The 27914-nt window shown below is 39.3% G+C and overlaps 1 protein-coding gene across 1 annotated transcript in view; it reads left to right on the top strand.

Annotated features, from left to right (window-relative positions):
• The first annotated feature begins 293 nt into the window (after positions 1 to 293).
• Positions 294 to 27914, top strand: part of CPPED1 (calcineurin like phosphoesterase domain containing 1) — a 39034-nt gene continuing 11413 nt past the window's right edge. Inside the window, exons 1-3 of the mRNA XM_017734256.1 lie at positions 294 to 422; positions 9630 to 9978; positions 24399 to 24821. Coding sequence (XP_017589745.1) covers positions 294 to 422; positions 9630 to 9978; positions 24399 to 24821 — 901 coding nt within the window. The remainder of the gene's footprint in view (positions 423 to 9629; positions 9979 to 24398; positions 24822 to 27914) is intronic.

Below are 27914 nucleotides of genomic sequence, written 5' to 3' on the forward strand. Positions count from 1 at the left end.
GCTTGTCCGTGCTGCTGACCTGGTGTCCATAGCCTGTGAAACTGTTGGCGCCAGCACTGTGCTGTCCTGTGTTGCTACCTGTAGGGTGACCTAACAGGTTACCGCTGGGTCACTGTTCATGGTGCTCAAACGAAAGGCAGCCGTAGGGTGGTTCACAAGTAGGTAGGATGCTGCTTTCCCTGGGGTGCTCAGCCTCGCTCAGGGTGAGGGTCAGCAGCGCAGGTGCTCCCCTGGCCCTGCCCCGCTGTGCAGAAGCAGCACTGCAAACCCTGGGCTGCAGCCAGCCAAGGCGGATGTGCTTCCACACCTGCCAGGTGGGTAAGGGAACGAGGCCAAAGCGAAGGCGGCGGCCGCCTGTGACTGCTGGTTTTTGCCAGTGGCTGGACACAGAGGAGCGTATTGAACGCGTTGAACATCTCAGTGTATGCACCTGTTTGTAAAATTCCTCCAAGGATGAAGGTTCTACAGTGTGCTGAAGGTGTTCAGCAGCACAGCGAGCTCTGTGTTAAGAAATCATTTCCTGTGGCCACGCGTGGAAGGTCTTTTATTTATCTGTATTTATGAATTTCAAATTGTATTGGTTTGGTGAGGTCAGCAAGGCTATTAAGTCCCAGCAATTCTGTGGTCTTTTCTTGGGTTGCACTGGAAATATTTGGCTTTGCTTGTTGCCAAATAAAGAAAAATCACCAACTCAGAGCATGTGAAGTATATGTATACAGTCATTCTGGCAACCTATTAATTGCAGATGGTTTGGTTGGTTTGGAACAGAATGCCTAGCATTTGCTGAGGGGACAGATGGCAGACAAACCATCTAGTTACATCAACTGTATAGTGAAATTTTGACAAAAAGAGTGTTCAACAGCAGTGTAAAATTTTCTGAATAAAAGCTTTATCTAAGTACTTCTTGAACATTTACTTAAACATGGCATTTGGGAATCTGTTTTCCAGGTGTGCTTCTTTCTCCTGAAGTGTCCTTGTTTGGAATTCTTTAAATATTAATTAACACTTTTCTACCAGTTGGTTGTTTTTAATCTTGTTCAGGATTCGTTAGGCTATCATAGTCCAGCTACCATCTTCGGGTGCAATACTTTTTGTAAATAATTTACTTGGCCTTTTCTCAAGAGGCTAAAGTGCAACACAACATTTTAATAACTGAATAATTGGGGGAAAAGAGAACCAAGGGCTGTTAAAACTGAGGCAAATGTTCATGCAGTGTAAGATGAACATCAGTTCTCTGTGTTTTGTTGCTTTCCTCAGTCTTTGGGTTTCACTTCTGTTAAACATGTATCCACATAAAGCATTTACTGCCACTGCTATGGCTTGTCACACTGTTTCTTTTTAAAATTTGAAAGCCACTATTGAGAGCTAAATTTCCTTTTTTTCTTACTACCCTTTCTGCAAAGTCCCTCTTCCACACCCTCTCCCCTAATAGTAATTTGTTCAGTCTGCTTTTTGCTTAATGAGGAGGTTTTACCTGTAACCTGCTGTAATCTGCCCTTGGTATGGAACATGTGAATGAGAATCTGGAGGTGAGGGATTGAAATTATCCATATAATCAATGAAGCACAGTAGTAAACAGTGTATAAATACCCTACCTTATTGGCAAGAGGCCTTTATATGCTTTGGCTTTACTTTTTAAAATCAATTAGCTCCCTTTTCTACTCATGTGAAATTTTGCTTCAGCTGTCTACTCCTTCTATTTGTATTTTAGTGAAGAAACAGGACCATATGTTTGGGTGAGTGCTGTCTTCACCACTTCTCTCCAGAAGTCAGGGGGTTATTTTGTTTTGGTTTATTATATATATTTTTTTTGGTCCCAAGTATGTCAGTAGCATGCTGTGCAAAGAATTTCTGTGAAAGTGGTAGAACACTTTTTTCAAGTAACTAAACAAGTGATACTCCTGTCAGTTTAACTGGTTGAGAAGTGTCTGTTTGAACCTGTCTTTTGCTAGTTTTAGGTGATGGTTCCAAAACCTTTGTCTGGTACAGGCGAATCACCAGTATTGCATCCTCACAATCTCAGTTCCATGTGTGATTTTACGTTTCTCTGTCATGCCTCCCTCACCAATCTTTTACATATTCTCAAAGTTTATTCAGTTGTTTCTCATATTTTCATTTTGCTCTGTTCTGTATTCCTTTCCAATCTCTGATCTTTTGCCATTTTTGAATGTCGAGGTGACTTCTTGGTAGTACTTGCTAGAACTCACATGAAGTTGGTGGTGTTTTACCCATGTGCACTATCCTGTACTTTTTTGCATGAAGTTCATCCTTTTTTGAACAGTCCCTGAATAGGAAGTCTCTCCTCAGTTCTTCACAACCAGGCCTGATTCTCATGCTGCCAAATGGCTTAATTTTAGCAAATTCCACTTCCTCTCTGTTCAGTTGCTGTGACAGATTGTTTTGAGTTTGTTGAACAGTATATAGGTCCCAGTGCAGATCCAGGGGGGGCCTGTGTGTCTTGTCCATTTCTGTTTCTCTTACTAGTTTTCTGTGCATACAAGGACTTCCTTTCATATTTCCAGACAGCTTGGCTTCATTAAGAATCTTTGGCAAGTAACTGTTAGATGTGTCTTGGAGATGGGATCAAGTGGATTTCCCTTGTCCCTGTAAAAGCTGTTGATTACTCTTTCTGAAGAATCAGTAAACACAGTGGCTGCTGTCTTGGTTAGCATTTCCATCACTTGTCTGTACAGATGCTACTTTTGCAGTCAGCTCAGGAAACCCTTTTAAATGTTGGTGTAATAGTGACCACCTCCGTGTTCCTTTGGAGCAAGGGCAGTTTTAAGGATGAAGTAACTCCCCAGGGGTTCACTGGTTTTCACTTTTGAGGAGTTCTATGGATGCCACCTAATTGCATCCATAGAATCCCACCACATAGCACTAAACCACCTGAGTGGTTTTTTAGTGCTATGTCTATTTGTTGAATCATCTACTGGTATTTTGCTTTGAGACAGATCTGATGTGCTGTCAGGAAGAATTCTCACATTAGATCTTCACAAGTTCCCTCACAATACCTGTAGATGCAAAAATGTACCTTATTTTTCTTCTTTTCAGCCTTTATTTTTGGATGCATCTTGCATGTCTGGAACATCTGTTAACCCTAGTGAGCATCTGGCGGGCTACCTGCTCCTAATTCCCCTACAAAGTGCTTTTTTAGTTGTCAGATTTTTGCTGTTTCCAGTTCTTAACTTTTTTTAGCTTGACTTCTTGGACTTTAGTATCTAACCATCCAGCGTATAAAATCTTTCCTGTTCTTCTTATTTGGATGCTTTAGCTTCTCAAAGGATGCTGTCCTACTCTTACTAGCCTCCTTTATGGCTGTTACTTAAGTAGTTTAGACAATCTGGATTCTTTCTGATCTTTCTGAAGTTCTTAGTAAATGCTGTGCATATGGTCTGAGCCTCTGGGATAGTGTCTTTGAATAGTTTTCGTGCTGCCTTCAAGGATTTTTGCACTTTTTAAAAGCATCATAATTATATATAATTCGCCTCCCTTTGAAATTAAATACAACCGCAGTTGATTTCTTGCTTTCAGAGGAGTGTTGGATCTTGGCACATTATGATTACTGTTCTAGAGCTCTTCAACAGTAATATTTTTGAGCACTGATCAGAACTGCTTCCCAGTTTGCATATTCCATTCCCAATACTGTCTCCAACTCTCATATGAATTAGGGAAATTTTTACGTGGGTTTTGAGAAACTTTCTGTGACTTCACCTTGTCATTATGCAAACCACCCCCCTTCACACCTACAGTTCTGGGCTGTAAAGTTTTTGTAATGAGTTTACATGTTAAATTTGGGGGTGGGCATAAGGCATGACTAGAATTTAGATTCTGTAGCCCTCAGTACAAATAAACTGTGTCTGAGGGGGCATTTCTTACCTTGATAGTTATCTAAGAAGTTTAGAAGTATGTCTTTTGAAAACAGTAGCACTGTCTCATTTATTTGAGAAACCATATTCTGTCATTTAGTGTTTCTACTGACAGTATTTCTGTAGTACATAATTCTGGAATAATTACTCTTTAAAAGGTTTTATTTTCTCTCTGAAAATGTATTTTGATACCTGTTTTGAAGGGGTTTTTCCCCTGGCGCATAAAATTGCACCTTTCACGGTGGGTTGCCTTGGTCATTCAGCAGAACCTTCAGTAGTCATATCTTTGGTAGACTCTTGGGTACACATGGAAAAGGAGCTGAAAGAAATGCACATTTCTTCAGACTGAAATCTTTTGTATTTAGACATACAGAAATAATGAGTTTTCCAAGCTGTATCTATTGATAATATTTTAATATATAACAAAGAATTATTAAGAATGTAGTGCAATTCCTTTATTGGTTTTGAAGCTATTTCAGGACTGAGAGTAATGAAAACAAATTGTTGCTGTTTGTGTTGTCTATGATGTATACATACTGACTTCACTTAAGAGATTCCGTTTTCCTTCCTGCATAGAGCTTCTTTGGAACCACAACCAAGGTTGTGCTTCCCTTTCACTTTCACCCAGAAAAAGTCACAGGCACACTTTGTAGGCAAAGATAACTCAGGGCAGGGAACCATGTTCCTATTTCTGCTGTGCTCTGATTTTCAGAGAAGTGATATGGATTCTCCTGTCAAACCCAATGTGACAATGAGGGCATTTTTGTGTTTGTTACTGCCCATGGTGGACTGAGCAGGCACTTGGAGATGTGTCCATGTCCAAACTCCTCTGACACAGTAGTGTCTAAAGAGGGACTATGGACAGGAGTAACTTTCCATAACTAAATTGTTTCCATTAAATGCTGCAGAGTGTAGAGGAAGAAAAACACCGATATACTGTTGAACCCAATCAGTGTACTTACAAAAAAATCCCACCACGGAAATACTGGAAATCCCACCCGTACCACGTGCCTGACAGAGGCCAGTGGTTTTTTTGAGCAATCTCAATAGATGTGTGTTTGTGGTCCTTGGAGATGGGGAAAGAAAAGAAAGGAGAAACTAGGAAAAGAAAAAAGGGGAGAAATAAAGGCACAGCAAGACATTAGCTATTGTCCTTTAGAAGTTGGGATATTCGGCTGAAATCCCACCTAAGTCCTTGAGGTGTCTTTTTGCCTGTGATCACAATACATGGCTGAGGTTTTCTCTGGTGAATTGCTGCTGACTACTTCGGTCCTTCACAGAATTAATCCTTAGATAAAATTAGAAGCTGGCACCATTTTTCAGCCAATGCTGCTAAAAATACATTGCATTGATCCTCTATCTGTACTTTGATATGCATGGGAGCAGAAAAAGAGTAGGAAGGTATTGAAACTGAGGCATAACAACATGTTCAGAAGTTGGACTTCTTCTGTGGCGATCAGCTGTGCTTTTAAGGAGATCTGGAAGCAATACTGATTTGAAATAGTTTTCTGTTGCTTGGTGTGTAAAAGCAGCTCCACAGACATAGTTTGTCCTTCAGAAATGGGAACTGCATGTACGTCAGTTATTGGAGAAGTCTGTCAACTTTGTTCTGCAATTGTGTTTTCTTTTTGTTACGGTAAATTCTGAAAGTTGCAAACAGCTTCAATGTCTATAGGGATGAAGAGCCAGTTTTCGGGCATTCTCAGCTTCATTCGATTTTGTGATGGGAGAAGGCAGAAAAAATTATTAATGGAATCCTAATGTTCTGTTGCTTTACCTAGCATGCACTTCGTCTGATACAACTACATAGCTCATCTAAAGGCTTGAAAATTGAAGCTCCTAGTGAGAAGGATGCTTTTATTGTTGTTCCCACAGAAGTCATTTGCTACAGTTGAAGGGATGATAGCCATTGTACATGTTATTTAATTGAAACCTTATGAAGTAGCATCTGGGACCTGGATCATGACTAGGGGATTGCTGCAAAAGCAGCTGTTGGCCCTCCCACCACTTGTGCCCAGTGGTGTTTGTTAGTTCCCCTCTGCCAGACTTTGGCAGACCCCCAGCATGGGAGCAGAATGATTTTGCTGAGCACTGTTCTTGAGATCCAGTGCAAAGACCAAAGGGTTCAAACAGGGGTTTGTGGTGCCTGTCTTACGGGGCAGACGGGGTTCGTTTGCACAGCCACTGTACCTGTTTTGTGGTTGCCAACAAGCAGCTGGTGAGGGAGAAAAGGAGGGTATAGAATAATGATCTGAACAGGGTCCATTGAGAAACCATTTAATTGTAAGGCAGGAGACTTATGGATCCATCTGTGGTAGCGGAAGATGCTTTTCCTATCTGTTTCTCGTTGCTACCCTCTTACCATATTGGTTTGTTGGAAGAGCATTCGTGCAGGCCTAGTCCTGTGGTTTTCAGCAGAATTAGTGAAATTGCACTAGTAGCAACACTTGAAACTTTAGCTGGACTGGTGTTATGGCTTACACAGATAAGGAAAAACTTGCAAAAACAACTCTGAAGACAGACCAGTGAGGGCACTTTAGAGTACCTCCTGGATCAGCTGAATTCAGAACAGGCTTAAGATTGGTGCCAGGTGCAAGTTTGCACTCGTGGTGTTGTATTAATACAACTCTCATCATGAGACTCAGTTTTTATATTTATAATACTTTATAGTAATTAAAGCACATCCCTGATTTTAAAGAAAAAGTTAAGTTGTAAGTTTAAACAGTGTCCTTGCATTATTTTGTTCCCATATACTTTTGTTTCATGGGAAACAAAATCAGTGAATACCAATTGATCAGTAATAAGCTAATGGAATTTGGTTTAAGTACTAGGATTATTTGTTTTTAGTGTTTTTGGTTGGAGTTACCAAATAACAAGACAAAGGTAGAAAATATTTATTCAACCTTACTGTTACTTTTGTAGCTATTTGATGAGTTATTGAATACCACAGAAACAGCTATTGACTGAATTATTTGACTAAAACCAGTTAATTAAACTAACATTTTAAGTAAATGTTATTTATGTAGCCCTGATTCCTGGCTCTCTTCTGATGTCCCTGCTTCACTTTCTTCATTTTATCTTTTTCTTTCCTAAAGGAGAATATAGCATATACCTTTGCATCATTTTCAGTTCCTTTCTTTTTTCACCTCCTATCTCCTTCCTTTTCTCCCCACTCTTCACCACCTCCACCCCTGCATCTTCTGTTTCTCCTTTCTTCTGCCATTTCTTGATTCTGTCTGTGTACTGAACTTCTCTTTTGAAATTCATCTTATCAGTCTCTCTCTCTGCCTCACATGACCATCACTCACCCACTCAAACCAGAGCATCTGTGCACAGTCTTAGAAACATTCAGGTACTTAAAACCTAGAGAGTTCCTGTATTGGCATGAATATAAGTAAGGAAAATAAAATATCCATGAAACATGTATTAGAATAACCCCTAGTCTGGCTTTCCCACCAGTTCTGCATCAGCTCTGCCTGCTCCCCGACAGTGCATTGTCTGCTTGCCAGATCTTTCTATGTTCAAATATTATATAAAGCTCCCTGTTCCCTGGGACCTGGTTCAGCCCTGCTGCCTGTGCCAACCAGCCAGGACTGCTCCAGGTGCTCCAGCTGCCTATGGCCACCACTCACCATTCCTGGGGCTCTGAAAGGGTAACACAGTCTGTCCATACTTGAGACACAGTCTTTAAAAACAACTGCTAGCTCTTTTGTTAAAGTAGTTTCTATAAAAATAAATAAATGTAAATACATTTTACTTAGGTTACTATGGTAAAAATACTAGCTTCAGATTAAACAATACAAAACAAGTATATTTTGCTCAGCGTTGATTTATCAGTACTGTCTATAAAGTTGCTGGAAAAAGGGCAGGTGTTAGAAGTCCTGCCATATTGTTCAAAGATTTGATCTTTTTTCCCCATTTAATGAATAAATTGTGCCACTCCTCCAAACCAAGTTCCTGTTTCAGAATTTCCCTTTTTACAGTTTTGTTTTGTAGAGGTCATAAAGGGTTTCTGATGCAAGCTTCCTTGACTGATATTGTTCCTATAGCTTTCCACTTATAAAAACTGTAAGTTGCACAAACAGTGCCTTTGCTGCATCATGCAAGCTGCTTTTATGGCAGTTGTATTTTTTCATGGAAGTCATAAAAGAAAAACCTAAATTACTTTGTGGCATTCAACTAGTTCCATAAGGTTTCTACTGCAAACTCATGGATAGATGGATCATTTCACTTCCCTGAATAGTTGTGTAACTGGAAGAGTAAATTTTTTTTCAGAATTAAAAGCCGATGAGTGGCTAGAAGTTTCTGCCTATAAAATACGTGATTATTATTTAGAATAAGTCAGTGCTGGTATATAAATAATTTTGTTTAGAAATGAAATGTTAGTTTAACTAAAGTGCAGAAGCTTTCATTTGGCAAAATGATCTGATGCCATAGCAACAGATGACAATTACAAGCAGCTTTTGGGAGTTGCCTACATTCCTTATCCCTCACTCCAGTCTATCCATATCCATGGTGCAAGAGATGAATTCTGAGCTCTGTTTTCTAACCTTCCTTGAAAGAAACACACTCCCCTTTTTGCCAAGTGTGAAGCTCCAGTTCTGGAGCTTGTGGAAGGAAGTCAAAAGTACATCCATGTGATGGACATGCTACTTCTCTACTGTTACTGGAAGACCAGTTTTGCCTCAAAATGAATTTCAGATTAGACTGACATGATATGAGAGTATATTTGTGGATTATATTTTAATTTTAAATAATTTGCTGTATCTTTTCTTTTTCGAGTCAACTATAGATGGATGTAGTCAGTGAGTTTTTAACAGCTTAAATTCTGTTTAAAATACCTCCAATGACAGTAACAGTATTAAGCCAAATACAGCTGTCAAAACTGAAATATTCAGGCTGCAAATGAATGCATATAGACAGCTGGAGCAACCACAGCATACTCATGTTTGTACTTCAATTCCAGCTTGGGACATAAGTCTAGGAAACAGGCTACCCATTTCTGTTTTAAATTTGTAGCCAGCTGTTATTTTATTTGCCCAGTGTTGAGATTTTTTCTTCCAAATGTATATATGTATATACATATATACATTTCTTCCAAACGTATATATATAGTCTTACATATATCACCCTTTGTTTGTTGTACTTGGTAATACAATATTGGAGAAAGAAGTATATGTAAAATGGTATCAGCACAGTTTCTGTCACACTCTCTGCCTACACTGACTCTACCAATGGAAATTTGTTTCTGAGTTCTCACCTTTCTGCCATAGGTCTTTGGAGCAATTGTGGCAGCAATAAATTTGGATTTTCATTGTTGCTGCTAATTCTGGTGTTGCTGGGTTTAGTGTTTGCTGACCTTGGTCCTGTTGAGTGGCTTCAGTTCTAACTGAATGTGCTACATCCAACTTTTCTCTAAAACGATAACACCAAAAAGCATATAACTCCTTAATATGAAAAGAAAAAGTCTACTGGAACCATAAAATGTGAAACTTGTGTATGTTTTAACTTGTTAATTAAAGAAGCAATAATTGGAGTCTTAAAAGAATCAACTGAAATCTAATGTTACACACTTGTGCTGTGTTGTAGTCTTGTAATTTCCAGCAGTATTTGCTGAGTTCTTCACATACTTTTCCTCTAATCAGTCTGTAATTACTATGTCGCATAATTAGATTAATATACTTTCATTTATTACAACTACACATTAGAGGAAAATTTTGTACTTATGCCTTTATATTTGTCCTGTATGAATGAGTACAGAATTCTGTACTTACGTTAAAGCAGCATCAACCTACTGAGGTGAAGAACAATCAATTTAATGATGCGTGGAAGCTTTCATTCTCTTTTAAGTGTCTCTACTGGGTTTTTTTTTCCTCTTTTGTCTTCTTAGATGCTGAGTACCAATGGAAGGGGCCCTTCTACTTCATCCAGGGAGCAGATCCTCAGTTTGGACTGATGAAAGCTTGGACACATGGAGACACTAATAATGGAGATGATGAATGGGGAGAGGAGATTAAATTAGCAGAGCAAGCAGTGCAAGCTGTTAACAAACTAAACCCTAAACCCAAGTTCTTTGTGCTGTGTGGGGACCTTGTCCATGGAATGCCAGGTAAAGCAATTAAAACTGCCAAATTGAGGTAGTAACTCCTTTTTTTTTTTATATTTCAGATTGGCAGTCAGGCTAATTTACTTGACTTTACTTCAGAATAGTCTTTCATAAGTATCATTAGTATTAGTTCCTGTTTTGGGGGAAAAAAAGTGTGATTTGTAGATGATTCTTGAGATATTATTCTGATTTCTTCATCTGACTTCCTGTAGCATTCATCTTAAGGCTGTACTCTCATTAGTTAATTGCTTTCTTTTCAGTAGGAAATTTTCTTTGAAATAAAAGTCTTTCTCCTAAACAAATTGCTTTGAGATGGCAAAGAAGGGCTCTAGCCATTGGGGAAAAATAATGCCAAGAAGATAGCAAAAAATAGATACGGCTTTTTGAGTACCTAAAGTGAGTAAAGCTCAGAAAATTCTCTAGCTTTCTAGTGCTTAATAAATTCAAATATTTAAGTTTTTAAAATGCTAAAGGTAAGCGAGTTCAAGCTTTAGCAATTCTGTCCTGTGGCTGTGGGACTCTGAGCTCAGTGTGTTTCTGTGTACACTGAGAGGAAGAACAGCAAACCATCCAGAAAGGTGAGTTACAAGAAAGATAAGTACTTCTCTTGGAAGTGAAGTAAGTGGTGTTACCTGCTTACAAGTGGTCTGGAAAGCGGATCTAAGCACAGTGTCTCACATTTGTTAGCCCTCATAAGCAGCAGAGCTGCAGACAGCCCTGGCTGTTCACTGCCAGCACCACAATCCACCCAGGGAGCCTGAAAACATCCTGTGTCTTGTGCTCCACTCTGCTTCACACGCCACCTGCACCTGAGGAGCTGCTTCCCAGCCCTTGCTCACACAGCAGGGGTTTGAGGACGTTGGAGACCTTTCCCTAATTCCTTCAGTGTCCCACAATGTTAATTTTAAGACTTTAGCTGTCAAATTGATTGACAGTATTTATAGGCTTTCTTTTGATCAGAACACAGTTTTACTGAAAGAGTGGGAAAGTGTAAAAACCAACAGATTTAAGCTTGTTTGAATCTACTGTGTAACACCTCAGTAGCTTGATCATAAAGTATGCCATGATGCAGTTTTATTGGCTTCTGCGCTTCCATTATTTGGGAATCATCTGTCCTTCCTATAGCAGAGTTTTAATAAATATTTTGATTAGGACTTTTAATTTGTGTAGGCATTCCAAATATTTTGGTGTCAGTATCCCTTGTAAGAGGAAGAAAATTCAAGACAATTAATGGGTGTTATACATCCTATTGAAAAGGATCTTTCACTCAAAAAATTTAAGTAATCCAGGAAGCTGAGTTAGTTTTATTTTACCTAGATATTTCTCAAATACACATAAAACAGGTCGAAGTTCTGAGTAGTTTTGTATCTTTTGACTTGAAACAACATTATTCTAAGGGTTCTCTGTTGGCAGAGCTAAAGTGTGAACTAAAGAGCCAGCAAATCTTCTGACTTGCACTGGGCACTCAATGGCTGGATGAAGTAAATAAGTCTTGTGTGGCACTTTTTGTATTTGGTTGGGGTTTTTTTTCTAGCGGTGGTTCTCTGTAGTCATTATTGTCCCTTTTGCCAGTGTATGTCTCAGACTTGGTAATGTTTTAAATTAGGGCTTTGCAAAACATTAGCATTATTCATTTTGCTAACACACTTGTGAAAGAAACGGAGTGGATTGTACTGGTGAGATCACCTACATTGTGTGATAGATGTGCTGTGCCTTGTATAAATATTTGAAGCTGCCTTGTGCAATTTCCAAGAAATTGAAAGAAAGAGCAGTTCATTACTCAGTAAACTTAAGGGTCTTTTCCAGGCTAAATGATTCTATGATTACCTCACTTGAGCCACCATATTTTAACTTCTCTAATAATTTCTTGTTGATTGAAATTATGTTAATAGTTTTCAAGCCTGTGTTATCATGTAGTTATATAAAGTGGTTCAGGAAATGCACTATTAAAAGGAATTGTAGAATATTCAGCTGGAACAATTACTTATTTCATTATTGCCTTTGTGTTTATACAAATGGCTTGCTCTGCCATGTGTTGATAAACATACAAGTACAATTTAACCATTAAGTTGTACATAAAAGTACAATTTTACAGCCCTTTTTCTTTCTGTCTAAACGGATGACAGAGCAAACAGTGAATTGCTCTGTGGTGCAGATACCTGTGGCTTAACAGTCTTGGATTAGTTGCCTAGAAGGACAGCTTTTTAATCAATGCCTGTCAGCAAAAAGGGAGTGGGCAACACAGATCTTCCTCTCTTCTCTTAAAACATTTTATCATGGACAGTAAAGTTTTTGATGGGCTGTTTTAAAGCACATACTGTAGTCATTTAGCTTAACCAGTGTTGAAGCCTTTTGTAGAGGAACTCCAAGAAATCTTAGAATTCCAGCAGCTAGAAGTGATGAACAGAATCCTGATCAGCTGGGAAGCAATCAGGCACAGCACTTGGAATCCATTACAGATGTCATTAGAGCAACGAAGTAATCATACCTTGGTATTTAGCTGCTGATTAAAAGTAGTTTGTACTCTGAATATTATTTCCAGAAGTTTTTCTTGATTACATAATCAAGAATAGGATATCTATTCTTGGTAACACTAATATTGTGGTACAATCACATCAGGAATTTCAAGCAATACCTTATAGTGCAGCTATGTCACTGAATACAATTTCTATGAAATAGATGCTTATGCTTGGCTACACCATGACAGTGAAGGACTTCCTTCTGAAGGCATTTAGTATAATATAATTTGTGCATCAAGTATAATATAATTTAGTATGACAAAAATGGTAATCTGTAAAATATTGTTGATCAGATAATGTGTTTATTTCACTGCATTTTTCTAAAACTCTGGAAATCTATTTCTAAAAGTGTTATTTTTCTCATATCAAGTTGGAACCTTCTGCTTTGTTTTATGAAAGCTTCCCATATTGTTCCATTACTAATACACTCCGAGCCCAACAGTCCTGTTCCAGTCCAACGGCCAGTTCCTCACCCATCTTGTTCTCCACTCATCCGGACTGCAACATCTCAGCTCCACAGCCCTTTGATGATTATAGAGCAGTGCCTCACAGTGACATCAGTCAGCGCTCTCAGTACTCTTGGATTCATCAGTCCCACAGGATGGCTTGGCTTGAAACTTTCCAGGAGATACTCACTCTGTCACCAGCGTTTCCTCTGCTCCTTTAGCTCTGGGAGAACATTTCAGTGCTGGCAGGCAAAGGAAGCTCTGAGTACCTGTGGCTTGTCACTGCCTCATGCAGCAGTGGGCTGTATTTTCTTTATTATTTTATTGCTAAAGTAGCAGTAGAAGCTTTTGCTGCCCTTTGCTAGTTTCAGCCCTCAGAGCGCTTTTCCTGACAGCAGCCCTGCATACCCAGGTACTTTTTCAGTACTCTTCCTTTCAAGTATGTCTTTGGTTTCAACTCCCTTTAATGTCCTTTTTTCATTGGTTCTCAGGCATGAGTTCTTCATTTAGCCAGATCATTCTTGTTATAGTCTACATTTTTCTCTCTCCCCCTGCCTTCCCTGAGTATCCAGAAGGACCATTCTTGAGTTAGGAGGAGCTTGTCTTTGAAGACTTGTCAACTCTCTCGAACTCTTCACCTTTCAGAACAGCCTCACACAGGATCGTGTGCCTGATCCCTGAATAAGCCAGTCTGCTGTCCTGAGGCCCCAGATGTGCTCTCTGCCTTTCCTACTCCCCTTGGGATCTTGAACTCCACCGTGGAGACTGCTACAGCCAAGGCTGCCAGGATTAACATGTCCCCCAGCACTCCTGTGTTTGTGAGTAGTAGGACCAGGAGAGCAGGCCCTGGTTGGCCTGTCTGTGTCAAGGGATTGTCGCAGACTGCCTCCTGGGTTCCAGACCTCCTGGATTGCTGTCAGCAGGCGTCAGGGAGGTTAGTATCCCATAAGAGCTAGGGCAAGTTGCTCATAGGAGAATTAATCCATTCTTTTGCCCTTTTTGGGTGGTCTGTAGCAAAATCCCACCTTTAGTGGCTGAGCTCTTCCCTGATCCTAACTCAGGTTCAATGAGGCTGGTGTCTGTTCCACAGAATAGTGCCCTCCAAACGTGGGGCAAACTCCCTCACCTTCTTTCTTGTCTGCCCTTCCTGTTCCAGTTTAACATGAACATTGTGCTTCCTTCTCCATCCCATACCTGGAGTGCAGATTGGTGTCCAGGAAACAGTGTCAGCATTTCAACACCCTTTGTTACAGCAGCAGAGAATTCAACTGTTGGCAGCCAAGGTCACCCTGCTGAAGCCACTAAGAAACACAGACTGTGAAGCTGAGAATCCAGCAGTTATTTTTAAGTGGCTGAATTCCTTCAGGGGAAATTGTTTAACTGCATTTTTTTTAATGACACTACTGCTGTCAGTAACTTGATAGTTCTAGCCAGGAAAGTTATTTATGTGATGTATTTAGACCAGGTGTTTAATTATTTTTCATTCATTGTTCTGGCTACATGGTAGAAGAGCAAGTAAGACAGCAAGTCTCTTGCAAACTTACCTAGCCCTGACTGTAATAAAATGTAACTGTTTAGAGACTAAATGAAACGAGACTTGTCTTATAATGTGTACAATCACAAAAAACCTGCTAAAACTTGATTAAACTTGATCTGTTAGCAGTGTGCTAATGGATCAGTGAGCAAGTAATGTTTATGCTTGCAGTTTTAAATTCATTTGTGTGTATATGTAAATTACAAGAAATCAAAATCACTGAAATTGACTATTATGGTACTTGAAATACACTGTGAACACTTGCACTAATTCCTTTAGTTAATGTGAAGGTATAATAATCTCTAATATACACATTCCCTACCCAGGTCATGCAGTGCTCTCTAATCTCACATCAGCCTTTCCTGTCAATTCAACCCAAGTAGTGACATATTTCTATTTTTTTTCTACCTTTGTTTTATATTGTTAAATTTTTTTATCAAGGGGTTTCAAATCATTACTTATAACATGTTTCAGCATTTTTGCTTTTATAAATGTATCTTTTCTAAATGGAACAAGCTAAAACATCTGATTGTTTCAATCAGCTTTACAGAGCTGCAGTCATATTTAATAATGTTTTCTTACTGTTTCTTGATGTGCTTGCTGTCTGTGTCTCTCACGCTCTTTGTTGGGCCATACTTGGATTGTAAAATCTTCCAGGATTGTGTCTGTTACATATTTTTATGTTTTTGCTGTGCCATCTAATGTCTGTTTCAGGCTGTGAGCCCAGGCATGTGTTGTTACTGTGAATAGTTTAAACAGGAGGTGACAGAAAAGGCCCTGACAATAGAACAGCTGAAAACAGAGGTGCCCAAGCTATACACAGCTCATTGCTGGTGTGTTCGTGGTCATTGAAGCACTGCAGCCTTGAGAGCTGCCAGAAGATTACTTTGTGTAATGGGGGGAAAAAGCAGCCAGGCGGCCATGCAAGGCCCCAGAGCTGCAGCAGCTTGGGGTGCTGAAAGGTACAGACTTACCTTTGATGTCTGGCATCCTGTAAAAAGCAGAGTCATGAATTTGGGAAAGAATTGTCACTGACAGAATCACTGTGAGACTGCAGGAGATGCAAGTGCTCTCCCTGCCCCGGTGTCCTTCTTCTTTCTCTCTGCCTGCTTTCTCTGCTTCAAGCACTGAGGGCCCCTGCCTACAGCTGGGATTTGTGGCTGTCCTGCTGCTTCCAGGGGCCCCAGCTCTTCTGGGACATTCTCTGGTGCCAGCCAGCTCCCCCTGCCTGCATGCTGTGCTCTGTGTATCTCTGTGTGTATCTCTGTGTGTGTGTGCATCACTGCTTTGCGTTTTCCCCTGCGAATTCGCACGTTCCGCTAACGCTCCTAACTCCTCCATAAAGCTCAGTTCAGCTAATTACAATTTTGGGCAACAGTATGTTCTTTATGTGAAAAGCAAAACTGCTGGCTGCATGTCTCCTCAAAATTATATATCCTATCCTGTGTCCCATGCAGTGTTTCTTCATATAATAAAACAGGCAATGATGTGCATCAAGCTTTTTAAAAGTAGGTGCCAAATGTTGGGATTCTGAGTTCACATTTAGACAGCAATTAAGTGACAGGTTTTCAAATCAGTACTTCTCCATTTGACTCCTGCTTGACAATTTGGTGATCAGAATACAAGATGAGATGGGCATACTGGCTCTTACACAATTAGTCCCTCTTATGCCCTGTGACACGTCTGCAGAGGGGAGTGAAGTTATTTATGTTCAGAATAGACAAGCTGCAGAGCTGAGCAACATCAGAGCTGATGGTTCCGGTGACCAGACAGCAGTATGGCTTCATTTCTGTTTATAATCACTGTAGCATTTGAAGCCATCCTCTCTCCTGGGAGAATCAGAAACTGACTTACTGTGAACTTCTTACCCATGCCCAAATTTGATGTGCAACTGCCATGGTCCAAAATACTTGTCCCTTGTTTCTGTTAAGTATGAAGTGCCTTAACGTGACTCCCTCCAAAAGTGTAGTTTTTATAGACACTAAATCTTAAGGCATAGGCTTCAGTGTATATTGCAAACATCTTACAGGGTAACTCTGAAAAAAAGTCTTTAATTTGCTTAATTTTCTAAATTGAGGAAAGCACACACCATAGCAAATGTTCCTAGTCAAAGCATTATTGTTTAAAATCTGTTTGTGAATGTTCTGAATTCTCTTACTTAAAAAACCATCTTGGGCTGGTCAAGAAAGGTCAGTGTATACTTGGTTTGTGTAAGAGCTGAAGTTGGTACCTCCCAAGAAGTCTGACCTTATGGTAGTCTTATGGTCCGGGATCCACTAAAAATGAACATTGAGGAAATGCCCAGTTTTATTGCGCTTGATAAAGTCCACAGTCATTTGCCCATCTGTGTTCTTCCTTGTTAGGAAATATTTCCCAGCCCTTTGCTGTACAGAGTTGTCATTTTCAGCCACTTTGCAGCCAGCTGAGCACTGTCCTTGGCAAGGTGGGTGCTGCACTCGTGCTTTATTGCGTCACACGGGACTGGCGTGGTCACACTGCAGGGACCGAGGTGTTGGGAGCTGGAGATCTGCTGCTGGTGGATTTTGCACACAGGATGGGATACAAATGTAATGTTGAAATCTGCATGCAAATGCACAAGCTGCCATTTATACATTTGTGAACTGAATAAATTACAGAGAAATGTCAGGTCCAATTCAAATTCTTAATGCTATATACAGTGATCTTGTAAGCCATTCCATAAAGGAAAAAAATCTGTGAACTGCTTTTAATATTGCTTTTAAACTACCATTAAATAACCAATTTTGCTAAAACAAAGGATCATTAATTTAAAAAAAAAAATGGCCAGATAAAATTAGGCTGCTCTCCTAGTCCTTAAGTGAGGCAAGTACATAAGGAGATATTTTTTAAAGTTTTAATTTTAACTAAAAATGTATTAATTCTCAAAAAATTCCCTTTCATATCTAGAAGGCAAGAGCATGAATGCTGCTGTTTGGTTTGTCTGTATAACAGGCATATGAGCAGGTTAAAAAATAGTGTCTCAAAATATGGTTCCAGCTTTAAAAATGGCTGTAAGCATTTCACCTTTACTATATTTGCTTTTTTTGCCATTTGAACTGGCTGCTTGTTTGACTAACAAAAGGTATTTTTTTAACTCCCAGCAGCGTGGGACAGCTGGGGAGGAGGCAGCTGTATTCCAGTGTCGCTTGCAGTTTCAGCAAAATTGTCAGCTAAATCCAAATTCCTGAATCTTTGTCAGTGGAGATTTGTAATAGAGCATGAAGTAGAAAAGACACAGATCGACTTTTTAGGTGCAAGGCAGAAGCAGAGGCTTTAAAATGTTTATACTGAATCAAAGTATAGGTGAAAGTTCTATTTATTTGAATGCAAGATAACATGTCTATTAATATGTCACTCCCTGATCAATAGGGCAGTGCTTAGGTGTGACCTAATTTCCTGACAATAAACTAGCTTAATCTAAATAAACTCACTGCATCCATTTCTTCCGCGATTGTAAGCTAACTCTGATATGCCTGGTAGGATGGAATCCAAACCAAAATGACTCTTGACTATTTTCTTCTCCAAACTCTTACGCCAATGTTAATTAATAATGTCTAAGAATTTGAGTAAGTAGCACGTTATATGTTAAACATCTAATAATAACTGTTTAAAGAAATGTCACTGTGGTTGCATAAATAAACATTTTGTAGTAATTATCTGATTCTAGTAAAACCTAATGGAGCATTCAAAGCCTCAAACAGCTTACTGTGAAATTAAATTTGCTCTAATCGGCCCAGAGTAGGGAAGCATCAGAGATCTCCATGCACGCCCGACAGGGTCATATTGCAGAGAAACCACTGGGCTGGCAGAAGCAAAAGTTTCGTCTTCAGCAAGTATATATTTATTTGTATTTTAGATGACATCTATACTTAAACTTAGAAATCTGATTGGCAGATCGATATCTCTAGATACTAAAATCTTGGAGACGTAATGAGTTACACAATTTTCTCAGATCTTATATTTTATGATACAAGTACTAGAATCAGTACTAAAAATCTAGTACAAGTACTAGATCTTTGTATTAAGTTTTTTTAATCAAGTTTGGTTTTGTACTGTAGCACTGAGAGGTTTTTTCCTGTTTGTGATGACTTCATCAGAAGCACAGACCCAAAGGCAGTGATGGCCTGTGCTTGCTGTGACAGCTCTGTGTTGCTGGGAGATGCGTAAGGATAAGAGCAGAGTTGAGCTTAAGTGAAGGATAATACTTGTGGAAGGTATCTTTTCAGCTTTATACCGCTGCAACAAATACTTATTTTCACAGCAGAACATGGAGCAGTAAATGCCATGAATTAGGTTGTTAAGTGGGCACCTGTGTAGCTGGCACTCAGAAAAATGTCAGCATTTGCAGTCATTATATTTAATGTTGTGCACTGAAACCAGGAGCAGTTGATCCCCTAATAGGCTTCCTTGTTCAGTTTGGGGTTTTGTCATTGCTTTAATGTAATAATTTTTCATTATTAGCTTAAACTAGAGTTAAAATTTCTTCTTGTTTTAATGCCCAAAGTTATATTATAGATTTAATTTGTGGTTTCGTGCAGGGAAATTTTCGTGTGATCACTTTTTGAGTCTCAGTGTAGATTATTACTTGTTTCAAATTTACTGAAAAAGTCACTTACAGCTGTAGACAAATGAGTATTCCAGATTCTGCTTTTCACTGGAACTAATGAAATGCGGTTCTTTGTAAGTTAGACTGAGTAGTCAGTCAGTTTGTTCAGCAATGAATATAGTCATATTTACATTATTTTTAATGGCATAATTTTTTGTTCATCATAAAGTTGTCTTTAGGCTATTTGAAGATTAGAAATATATATGTCTAAAGAAGAGAGAGGGGTCATTTTAGCTATTACAGCACAGACTAAAACAAAAAACCTATTTCAGAACATGACCATAATGGATTTATTAAAATGAATCCGCTTATTCTTGCATGTAATAATTTGGAATGATGCAGTGTGTTGCATTAGTTCATTCCAGCAGACACCAGAGGGGAAGCTTTTAAGTTTAAAACAAGAAATGGTGAAGAGTACCAGTAAGACTGAACTCGGTGGCCAGAGAGGTCTTTCCTTTCTATGCAGTGCCCTGTCTATTATCACATGTTTTAGCATCCTAGGACAAAAAGAATGTGGAGACCGTAGTGTGTCATTCTACTCATGGTCCATAAGAGAATCACTGCTATTATGGGATGATCAATTGTAAACAGATGAGTAGAGGGAAGAGTTTGACCCTGGCAGTCAAGAGGGGTCACCCATATTGATGGGGAAGGGCAGGAAAGAAGAGGGGTGGCACAGTGAAGAGCAGTGTCAGAGCTCTGGGGTAGGGAAGCTCCATCTGCATCCGTGCTCTGACGGGATGCTGTGGATTGGTATTTTGAGATGTGTCAAGATTAGAGCTCAGATTTATGTTTATGTTAGTGCATAGCAATCAGATGCAACTGCAGAAGGAGCCTGGAAGGTACAATGTGGTGTTGATGATACCACTGGGTTTGGACCTGTGGTGTCTTCCAAGTGACCAGGGCACCAGTGGGGCTGCCCCTGGGGAGGGGTCAGCAGACAGGGACAATGTAGGATCTTGCTTGTAGCCCTGTTAATCTGGAGCCAACAGCCAGGTATCCAAGACAAGAGCAGAGGTGAAAGGCAGTCCTGGTTTGACAGGAGGAGGAGGCTGCTTTCCCACAGAGATGGGGGTAGAAATTACATTTCCTCCAGTGCAGCTAAAAAAAAAGCATGTTTGAGTATAGCCTTGGACCCCCCTCTTCCCTAGAAATTTAGGGAATAGTGCTAGAGGAGGTCCACGAAATGGCATGCAGGAGGAGTAGGGCAACTGCAGACGGTCATGAAAACATACAAAACAGCACAAATGTCTCAAGAACAGGAAGTATTCAAAATAATTAGACTCTTTAATTTAAGCAGTTGTGATGCTCTGTAAGGCCCAGGAAAATACATAAATCTGTCTGTTGTTGGTTTTAAACAGTCATGTGGTTGCTTTCAACAACAATTAGTTGTCTTTTGATGTCAGAGTACTTCTCCTGATACCATAAATTACAGAAGGAATGGGCCCAGTGTTTTTCTAAATCTTGTTTTCATCAGTGATGTTTTGACATTTTCTATTTTGCTTTTATCAAATGTAGGTACTATTTCTATTTGATATTTTGTATAGTATTTTTGTCTGCAATCTAGCTCTTACTTGTTCTTTGATAGTCAGTCTCTTGGGTTAAATGTTAAACAGATTGCAGTTGTCATATCAGGGCCTTTCAAGAGTGTTGCTGGCATAAAACTTAATTTTTCTTTTTTTCTTCTTCAAACTGAAAATTTGTGCTTTCTGTTAAAAAGCAATGTGTTTGTAGCTCCTCTAAGTTTGGGACACTTAAGATACATTAAAATACTGAGAACAAGTAATGAGAAATCCAGGAAATGATTGTGCCACATTTTTGCATATTGCTAAATTGGCTGAAGATGTCTGGGCTAAAGGATTCTCCTGCCTTGGGGGGAGTACTTAGACTTCTAACACCAACCCGGGAATGCCCGGGGGTACCACCTCATAATGCCATCATAACCTCCTCCTTTCCCCCTCCTGATTCATATCAGTAGAAGAACCAGTGCTGTTGTTATTTATTGATAATTTTTCATGTGGAATACTTCTGGAGGGAAAGTTACAGTGTTGGTGGAGGTTACTGTATGGGAAGGATTGTGTTATACAAAAATTGCCATCAGCATTGCGGAGATACAGTGTGGGGGAAACCATGCTTTTAGTTGTTTTTCATAGCTGGTGCCTTACAAAGACTAAACCCAGCCTGTTCTTAGAGAGGTGCACCCTTCTGTGGAATACCAAAGGAAACTGTAACTGAGGATTAGTAGCTAAAGGATTATTTCTTTGGCAGAATAATCTGTGAATTCTGCTGACTGAAGCCAGCTTCAGCAAAAATGCTGTAAAAATACTGTCTTGAAATCTTCTCTTTCAGTGTGTGAAGAAGGCTGGTTGTCTTGGTTCCTTTAAGCAGTGCAGGACAACGCCAGAGGTGTTGAGGCAAGCAGTGATACACAACAGAAAGCTGCCATGCAACAGGCACGGTGGCATTGCACCTTCATGCTCCTGTTCACATCGCTCAGCTTTCAAAAATGATAGACTGGGAAGCTGTGGAAAACTGCACACAACTGCACCAGCAACAGTTCTCACTTTCATGTTTTTCATAAAAGCCATGCTGCCCTTTATGGGCTATTAATTTGTGAAGTCGTTTATCTCAGGGCAAGACTTTATTTACACAACCTAACATAAAGGCAGAAAATTGTGGCCCGGGATTTAAAAATGTCACTGCACATGATGCCAGGATAAACATCACAGAAATTCATTTCAGTTGCACCTACCCTGGCACTTCACAAATAGTTTTTTTGCACTGCCTTTTGGCGCTATATTATTTCCCTATTCACCTACAACAAAGCTCCCTCTAAGCCAAAGAAATACATGTCATCAAATAGAAATGTTCTTCATAATAATTGGAATAATTAAATATTACAGCTCTCTGCCTGAGAGAGATTAAAAGGATATTTTTTCTGCTGTGTCAGTGACCACTAATTTTCAAGTGGCTTCCTTCTTTACCACTGTCTTTATCTTCTTTACCTGTTACTTACCTCAGATGTAAAGTCAGGGGAAGGTGCCTCAGGAGGGCTCCTTGTGGCACATATTGTGTGCAGCTCAGGGTCAGTGGTACATCTGAGCCCTTCCTCTCCAGCACTACACCAAGGGGTCCTGAGACATTCCTCCGCCTTTTCCCACCTTTATCTCTGTGGGATTCTCTTCTTTTGAAGTTGTTTTGACTGTCTACCAAGAAAAGGTCAAGCCAAGGTGCAGTTGTTCTAAACCGGTCTTTCCTTAGTATGATTTCCTAGGCTCTCGGGCAGAGACTTTGTTTTCCATTTTGAGCAATCTGTTTTCTGCAATAAACACTGAATATGTTTCTCTGTTGCTATAGAAATAATATTTCATTAAATGAGGGAATCAGTGCCCTGCTGTCGACAAATCCAATCTAAGTGTTAGTCTCTAGAGCTTGAATTTCACAGCTGGGAAGAGGTATACATAATTCTGCAAATTATTTCTGTAACTTTTGCATAAATGTCTTTATACTCTGCAACTGTTAGCTAAATTTCCCAAAGTGATAGCATGGAGTTTAACATGATGTAATGTGTTTACATAGATCTGAATAGAGCCTTCCCCCTTGCATTTCCCCACCCTCCCATACACTTTCATATTTAGAGCTTGAAATTTCCAACTCTTTCCATAGGAAAATGGGGAATGGCAGGAAGAGCAGTGCTCTCAGCCAGGTTCCTTACCCCATGGACAGCAGTGTGCCAAGTTCATTTGAACTTTTGGGTTTATTTTTAAAATTCAGCTTCTCCGAGTAATATAGATGTTATTTGCCCTGTTTTTTTCTGGGTTTAACAAGAACAGCCTAAATTGACCATTAATATACCCCAAAAAGTGATCTGCTCTCCACTACTTTTTAAACTCCCCTGGGTAACATATGTCCAGTATTTGTCAAGTTGCTCAAAGATTTTCCTACAATAACTTTCTACCCTCTGCAGCAGTTAAACCCAAGAGAGTTGTGGGGTTTGACTTTATGCGCCTCATATCAATATTTTTACATTTAGTTGTAATTTAGACCTAATACAGGTTTTTTTCTCAGTATTTTTCTAAAGCTGTAGAATTCTAGTAACAGCAATAAGGTGGTGCTAAAGCCTGTAACTGTAGGGTATGTAAAACAAAATACTTGTTAGGGTGAGTGTTTGTCAACATATTCATCGTAAGTATTTTGAAGAAATGGTAAAAACCCCTTTTATCTCATAGTTGCAATACAGGAACCCCTTTATGCATTTCTGTGTATAAGGTATGTGTGTAGTTAGGAAAGTAGAACACAGTTTAAAAGGACATGATTGATTGGCATCAACCTGTGTGCAAGTGTATGTTAGAAACGTGAATTCAGAGTTTTTGTAAATATCCTGTTACAGCTTCTTGCTTAAAAAATGGAGTTGTTATTTGTGAAATGGGCCCATGCTAGATCTGTGTTATGTATTGCAGGACAAAAACAATTTACACATGTTCATTTAGTTCATTAATAATAATCGTATCAATGGCCTCTAGTTAAAGATTAGTCTTCAGAAAACCTAGGAAAACCTCTGTCATCATTAGAAGAAAAGTACTTCCCTTTTAAAATTTCCTTTCTAATTTTTTTCAGTGATTGTAAATAAGTCTGTCCATAAGATAAATCTTCCTAGGCAGGGACAAATTCCTGACTTCTGAAGAGTACCTGTATGGATATGCATATTAATATAAAGGCAGAGATGCAGAAAATTAGCAAAGTACACAATTACCTTTTTTTTAAATTATTGGCATGCTTATTATTAAAAGAGACTTATCATATAAATAAGTCACCACAAGACACAGATTAAATTTTTGCTGTTAAAATAGTTCTTGTAATGAAAAAAAAACCCCTCAAACCCAACAACCTTTAACTGTTGCACAGCCATAAAATATAAGACAGAAGTTGACGTGGTTTTTACCCTTGTGCCGTTACACCATCCAAGGCTGCTGCATTTTTTCACCACAACATCAGTCTATAGATGAAAAGAATCAGCTGAAGCTCTTGGTGCACAGCAGTGACCGTGGCATCACCCACTGCTGTGCTCTCTGCTGGGTCCTGTCCAGAGCCTGCCTTCAGGCCAGCTACTGAAAATGGCTGAGGCCTTGGTAAGGAAGGGACAGGGCTGGGTGGATGTACAGGGATAAAGTGAAGATGTTTTCATGATCACATCTAATACAGGATATCTTCTTACTATGCACCATAAACAAAAGCTAACGATGAAGGTGGGAAAAGAAAGTATAAACACTCAAATGTTTTGTGTTTTTTTTTTTCTTTAGGAAGCCGATGGAAGAAAAACCAAGAGCAAGATTTAAAGGATGTTCTGAAAAACACTGGCCAGGACATACCACTGGTATTCGTCAGTGGGAATCATGATATTGGCAATACTCCAACAAGAGAAACAATAGATGATTATTGCAAGAACTGGGGAGATGATTACTTCAGCTTTTGGGTTGGAGGTGTTTTCTTTCTTGTGCTGAATTCTCAGCTATACTTTGATTCTTCCAAGTGCCCTGAGTTAAGGCAAGCCCAGGATGCGTGGCTTGATGAGCAGCTGGCTGTTGCTGCAAACCAGAAATGCAAGCATATAATTGTATTTCAGCACATCCCTCTATTTCTGAGCAAACCTGATGAAGACCATGATTATTTCAACTTGGATAAATCGGTTCGTCAGGAGATAATGGAAAAGTTTCATAAAGCAGGTATTTGCTCAAACTTTCCCACTCTTGAATTTTTGTTTCAAATTGTTAATGGCTCTGCTGTCAGACAAAATACATTTCACTTAAATGGTACTGTTTTCAAGGAATTTTGAATATAGTTTATAAGCCTCATTGTTTCCCATAGATCAAAATTATCAACTGAATCTAGTCACCTGTAAAAAGTACTAAACAAAATCTAAAACTTTGAAAAGTAAAAAGCTAAACATGAAAAGTTCCTTAACATAAATAGCAAGGGTTCCATTTGCAAGTACTGACAGATACAAGACAACCTGAGTTTATCCTGCCTACAGAGTGGAAAATCAGGTATTGCCATAGGAGAAAAATACAGAATTTATGTTTTACATAAAACATGGAAACAGAATTCACAATTACCTTGGAGGTTGCTTTCTCCCACACTGAGCCAATTTTAAATCAAGAGTGTAATGCACCCCAGATTTATTCAGTGTTAAAACAAGTCTTGCTCTGCTAAAATCAGTGCTTTGCCCATCCGTTTCTAATAGGGGCCACGTCTGGGATGAAGGGCAGGTGGAGCATGTGCTAAATGAGTAATTGTACCAAATCCCTCAGCTTTGTGTGATGCCACTTGAGCGCCATGGAGACAGACACAGTACACAGCTACTCCTCCATGCTGTTCCCATTGTTTTCTGGTAATTGCCTTCATGTTCCTGGAGTGTGCCAGTCCCTCAAAATTTCCTGCCATCCTGCCATTGCTGCATCAGAATGTCATTGTCTCTGTATCTGTAAGAGAGCACATTATTTGGATTACTGAACAATGCAAAATTTTTATGTTCCTAATTTACCATATAATTGTTAAGCCTGGCCTCATCCAACTCAGCCTAATTTCCAAGCTCTCAATCTCCTACTGTTTCCAATCAGTGGGGCCAAAATTCACAGCTCTCTGGGCTCTCCAGGGCACAGATATATTTCCAGATTCAAGATTTACAGCTGGGGTTTTTTCCCCATAAGGAGACACGCTGAGATACCTCATATCTTTTTTCATTTTTGTGTCAGTGTTAGTATAGTGGGAAGAGTTGCTCTTGGAGAGCTGGGAAGCTGTGACTGCCTGTGTACCATGGACTACAGCACATCCTAGTTCATGGGCATATCCCAGGAAATTGGCATTAATGTGGGAACTAAAGCAGTTCTGTATTAGGATTTTCTGTTGCCTAGTAGGTTTACTAACATTTGACAACACTGGGAATCAAGAGGTAAAAGAAATTATGCAAAACACTTTCATTGTAACACTGTTGTTACATTGTAGTGTTTCTTAGAAGGGTGTCCAGAGGCTTAACCAAAAGTTGGGAAGGCTCCAAATGATGGGGGAAGGGAGCAGAATGGGAAGTGAGCAATACAGCTCCAGGCAAGAAATTCCCAAACTCCTTTGTGCCACCTTTCTGTTCCCTCCATCATTTCTCCTTGTGTTCCTTATCTCTAATAAGTTGTTTGGTTCCCTAATGAGTCTGTTTAAACACTGATCTTTGGCATGCTTATTACTATACACTGACTCAATAGGTAACGTTCACAAGCCAATAATCAAACATTTTGCTAATGAAATGAATACAGAGAACAGGCAGCTCAGTAACTCAGACTGCTGAGAAAAATGAGCTGAATCAAAAGTTGGCTCAGAGTTTCCTTAGTAACGGGTGCTGTTCCATTTTATTATTCTGTTGAAGAGCAGCCTTTGTGAGACCACAGAGGTCTCAGCGGGTTGCAGAGAGGCTGTTGGCATGGTGGGGTAGAAGCACAGAGATGCAAGGACACCACTTGCTTTCTGAGGCTCTGCTTTGCCAAAGAATAATGAATTTTAGCACATCATTAGACACAAAATTGGTTTTCCCCCAGTTCACTTCATACATTCTTGGAGGATTAAAACACAGAATATTGCTAATGAAATCCCAATCTACTTTGCTTTTTTTAAATTTATATATTAGGTATAACTATTTATTCTGGAAAAAGAAAGTCAGTCTGCCTTTTTAGGAGACCACCAGGCTGCCACTATTCTTCCTCCAGCCTGTCAGCAGTCCTTCCTTCCTTCCTTCTGCCTCTTGCTGTTTCAGTGTTTGTAACCACGCCAAAGGTTTGTTGTGTCATTATGTCAGTACCATGCATGGTTTAGGGGTTGCTGTGTTTGGCATTATTAGATGGACATCATATTTCAGTTGTTTATAACCCAGGATCAAACCTGTAATTATCCCAGTTCTCATGTTTATACTTTTTCTGGAAGTGTCAAACACGGAGCTATAACTCAGCTGGGTAGAGAGGGATAGAAAAGAAGGACAATCTAGTAATTCAGGTCTTTCCAAGAACAAAGAAATTCATATGGATATGTGTAGGAAATAATCAGATGCTTAAAGTATGGTCATATTGCACAGGTGAGTTAAAGTGAGGTAAGCAACTTCAGAACATTCTTATTTTAATTCCAAAGCCCAGATCTTTTGTAGTTATTCTCTTGTAATCACTCCCATGTTACATAATGGTTTTGGTGTAAGTATCTGCTCATTACAAGCAGAGATAAAAGACTAGCTGCAGAGGCTACATCTGGTATGAAGTACTGAATTACATTTCCCACATTAGAAGTGTCCTTAACAGTTGGGCTAATTAAAGATAAAATCATGTCCTTATGATAAATATTTATAATTGAAAATCTGGCACTTGTAAATATGTATTACTACTGTGCAAAGTTAAACCATACTTGTGAGCTGCATATCTAAGAAATCCAGCTAGACCTTTTTTTTTTAAATGTATTATAACAACTATTGTCCTTGAAAATGTGATTTTGGCCACAGTGAAAACCAGATCAGTTGAGAACAGAGTTTAGAATTTAAGCAGAAATACCTTTCTGAAGGTATATTGGTATAACTTCTGCAAGTTTAGCCTAAGTTGTCAAAGCTTTGTCTCTTCTATGTGCAGAAGTTAAGTACAGAAAAAACCTATGTGCAAGAACTGTGAAAAAGCTGACCTGACATTCTCATCTGTAAGATCTGCTGCAGTCACTCAACTCTGCTGCATGAAATGCATATTCAGCTTTTAAGGATTTTTCAGCGCTGATATAAATAGGTTTCCTCATAGCATTGT

Source organism: Corvus brachyrhynchos, unplaced genomic scaffold (genome assembly GCF_000691975.1).
Source record: "Corvus brachyrhynchos isolate BGI_N302 unplaced genomic scaffold, ASM69197v1 scaffold5, whole genome shotgun sequence".
Lineage (NCBI taxonomy): Eukaryota > Metazoa > Chordata > Aves > Passeriformes > Corvidae > Corvus > Corvus brachyrhynchos.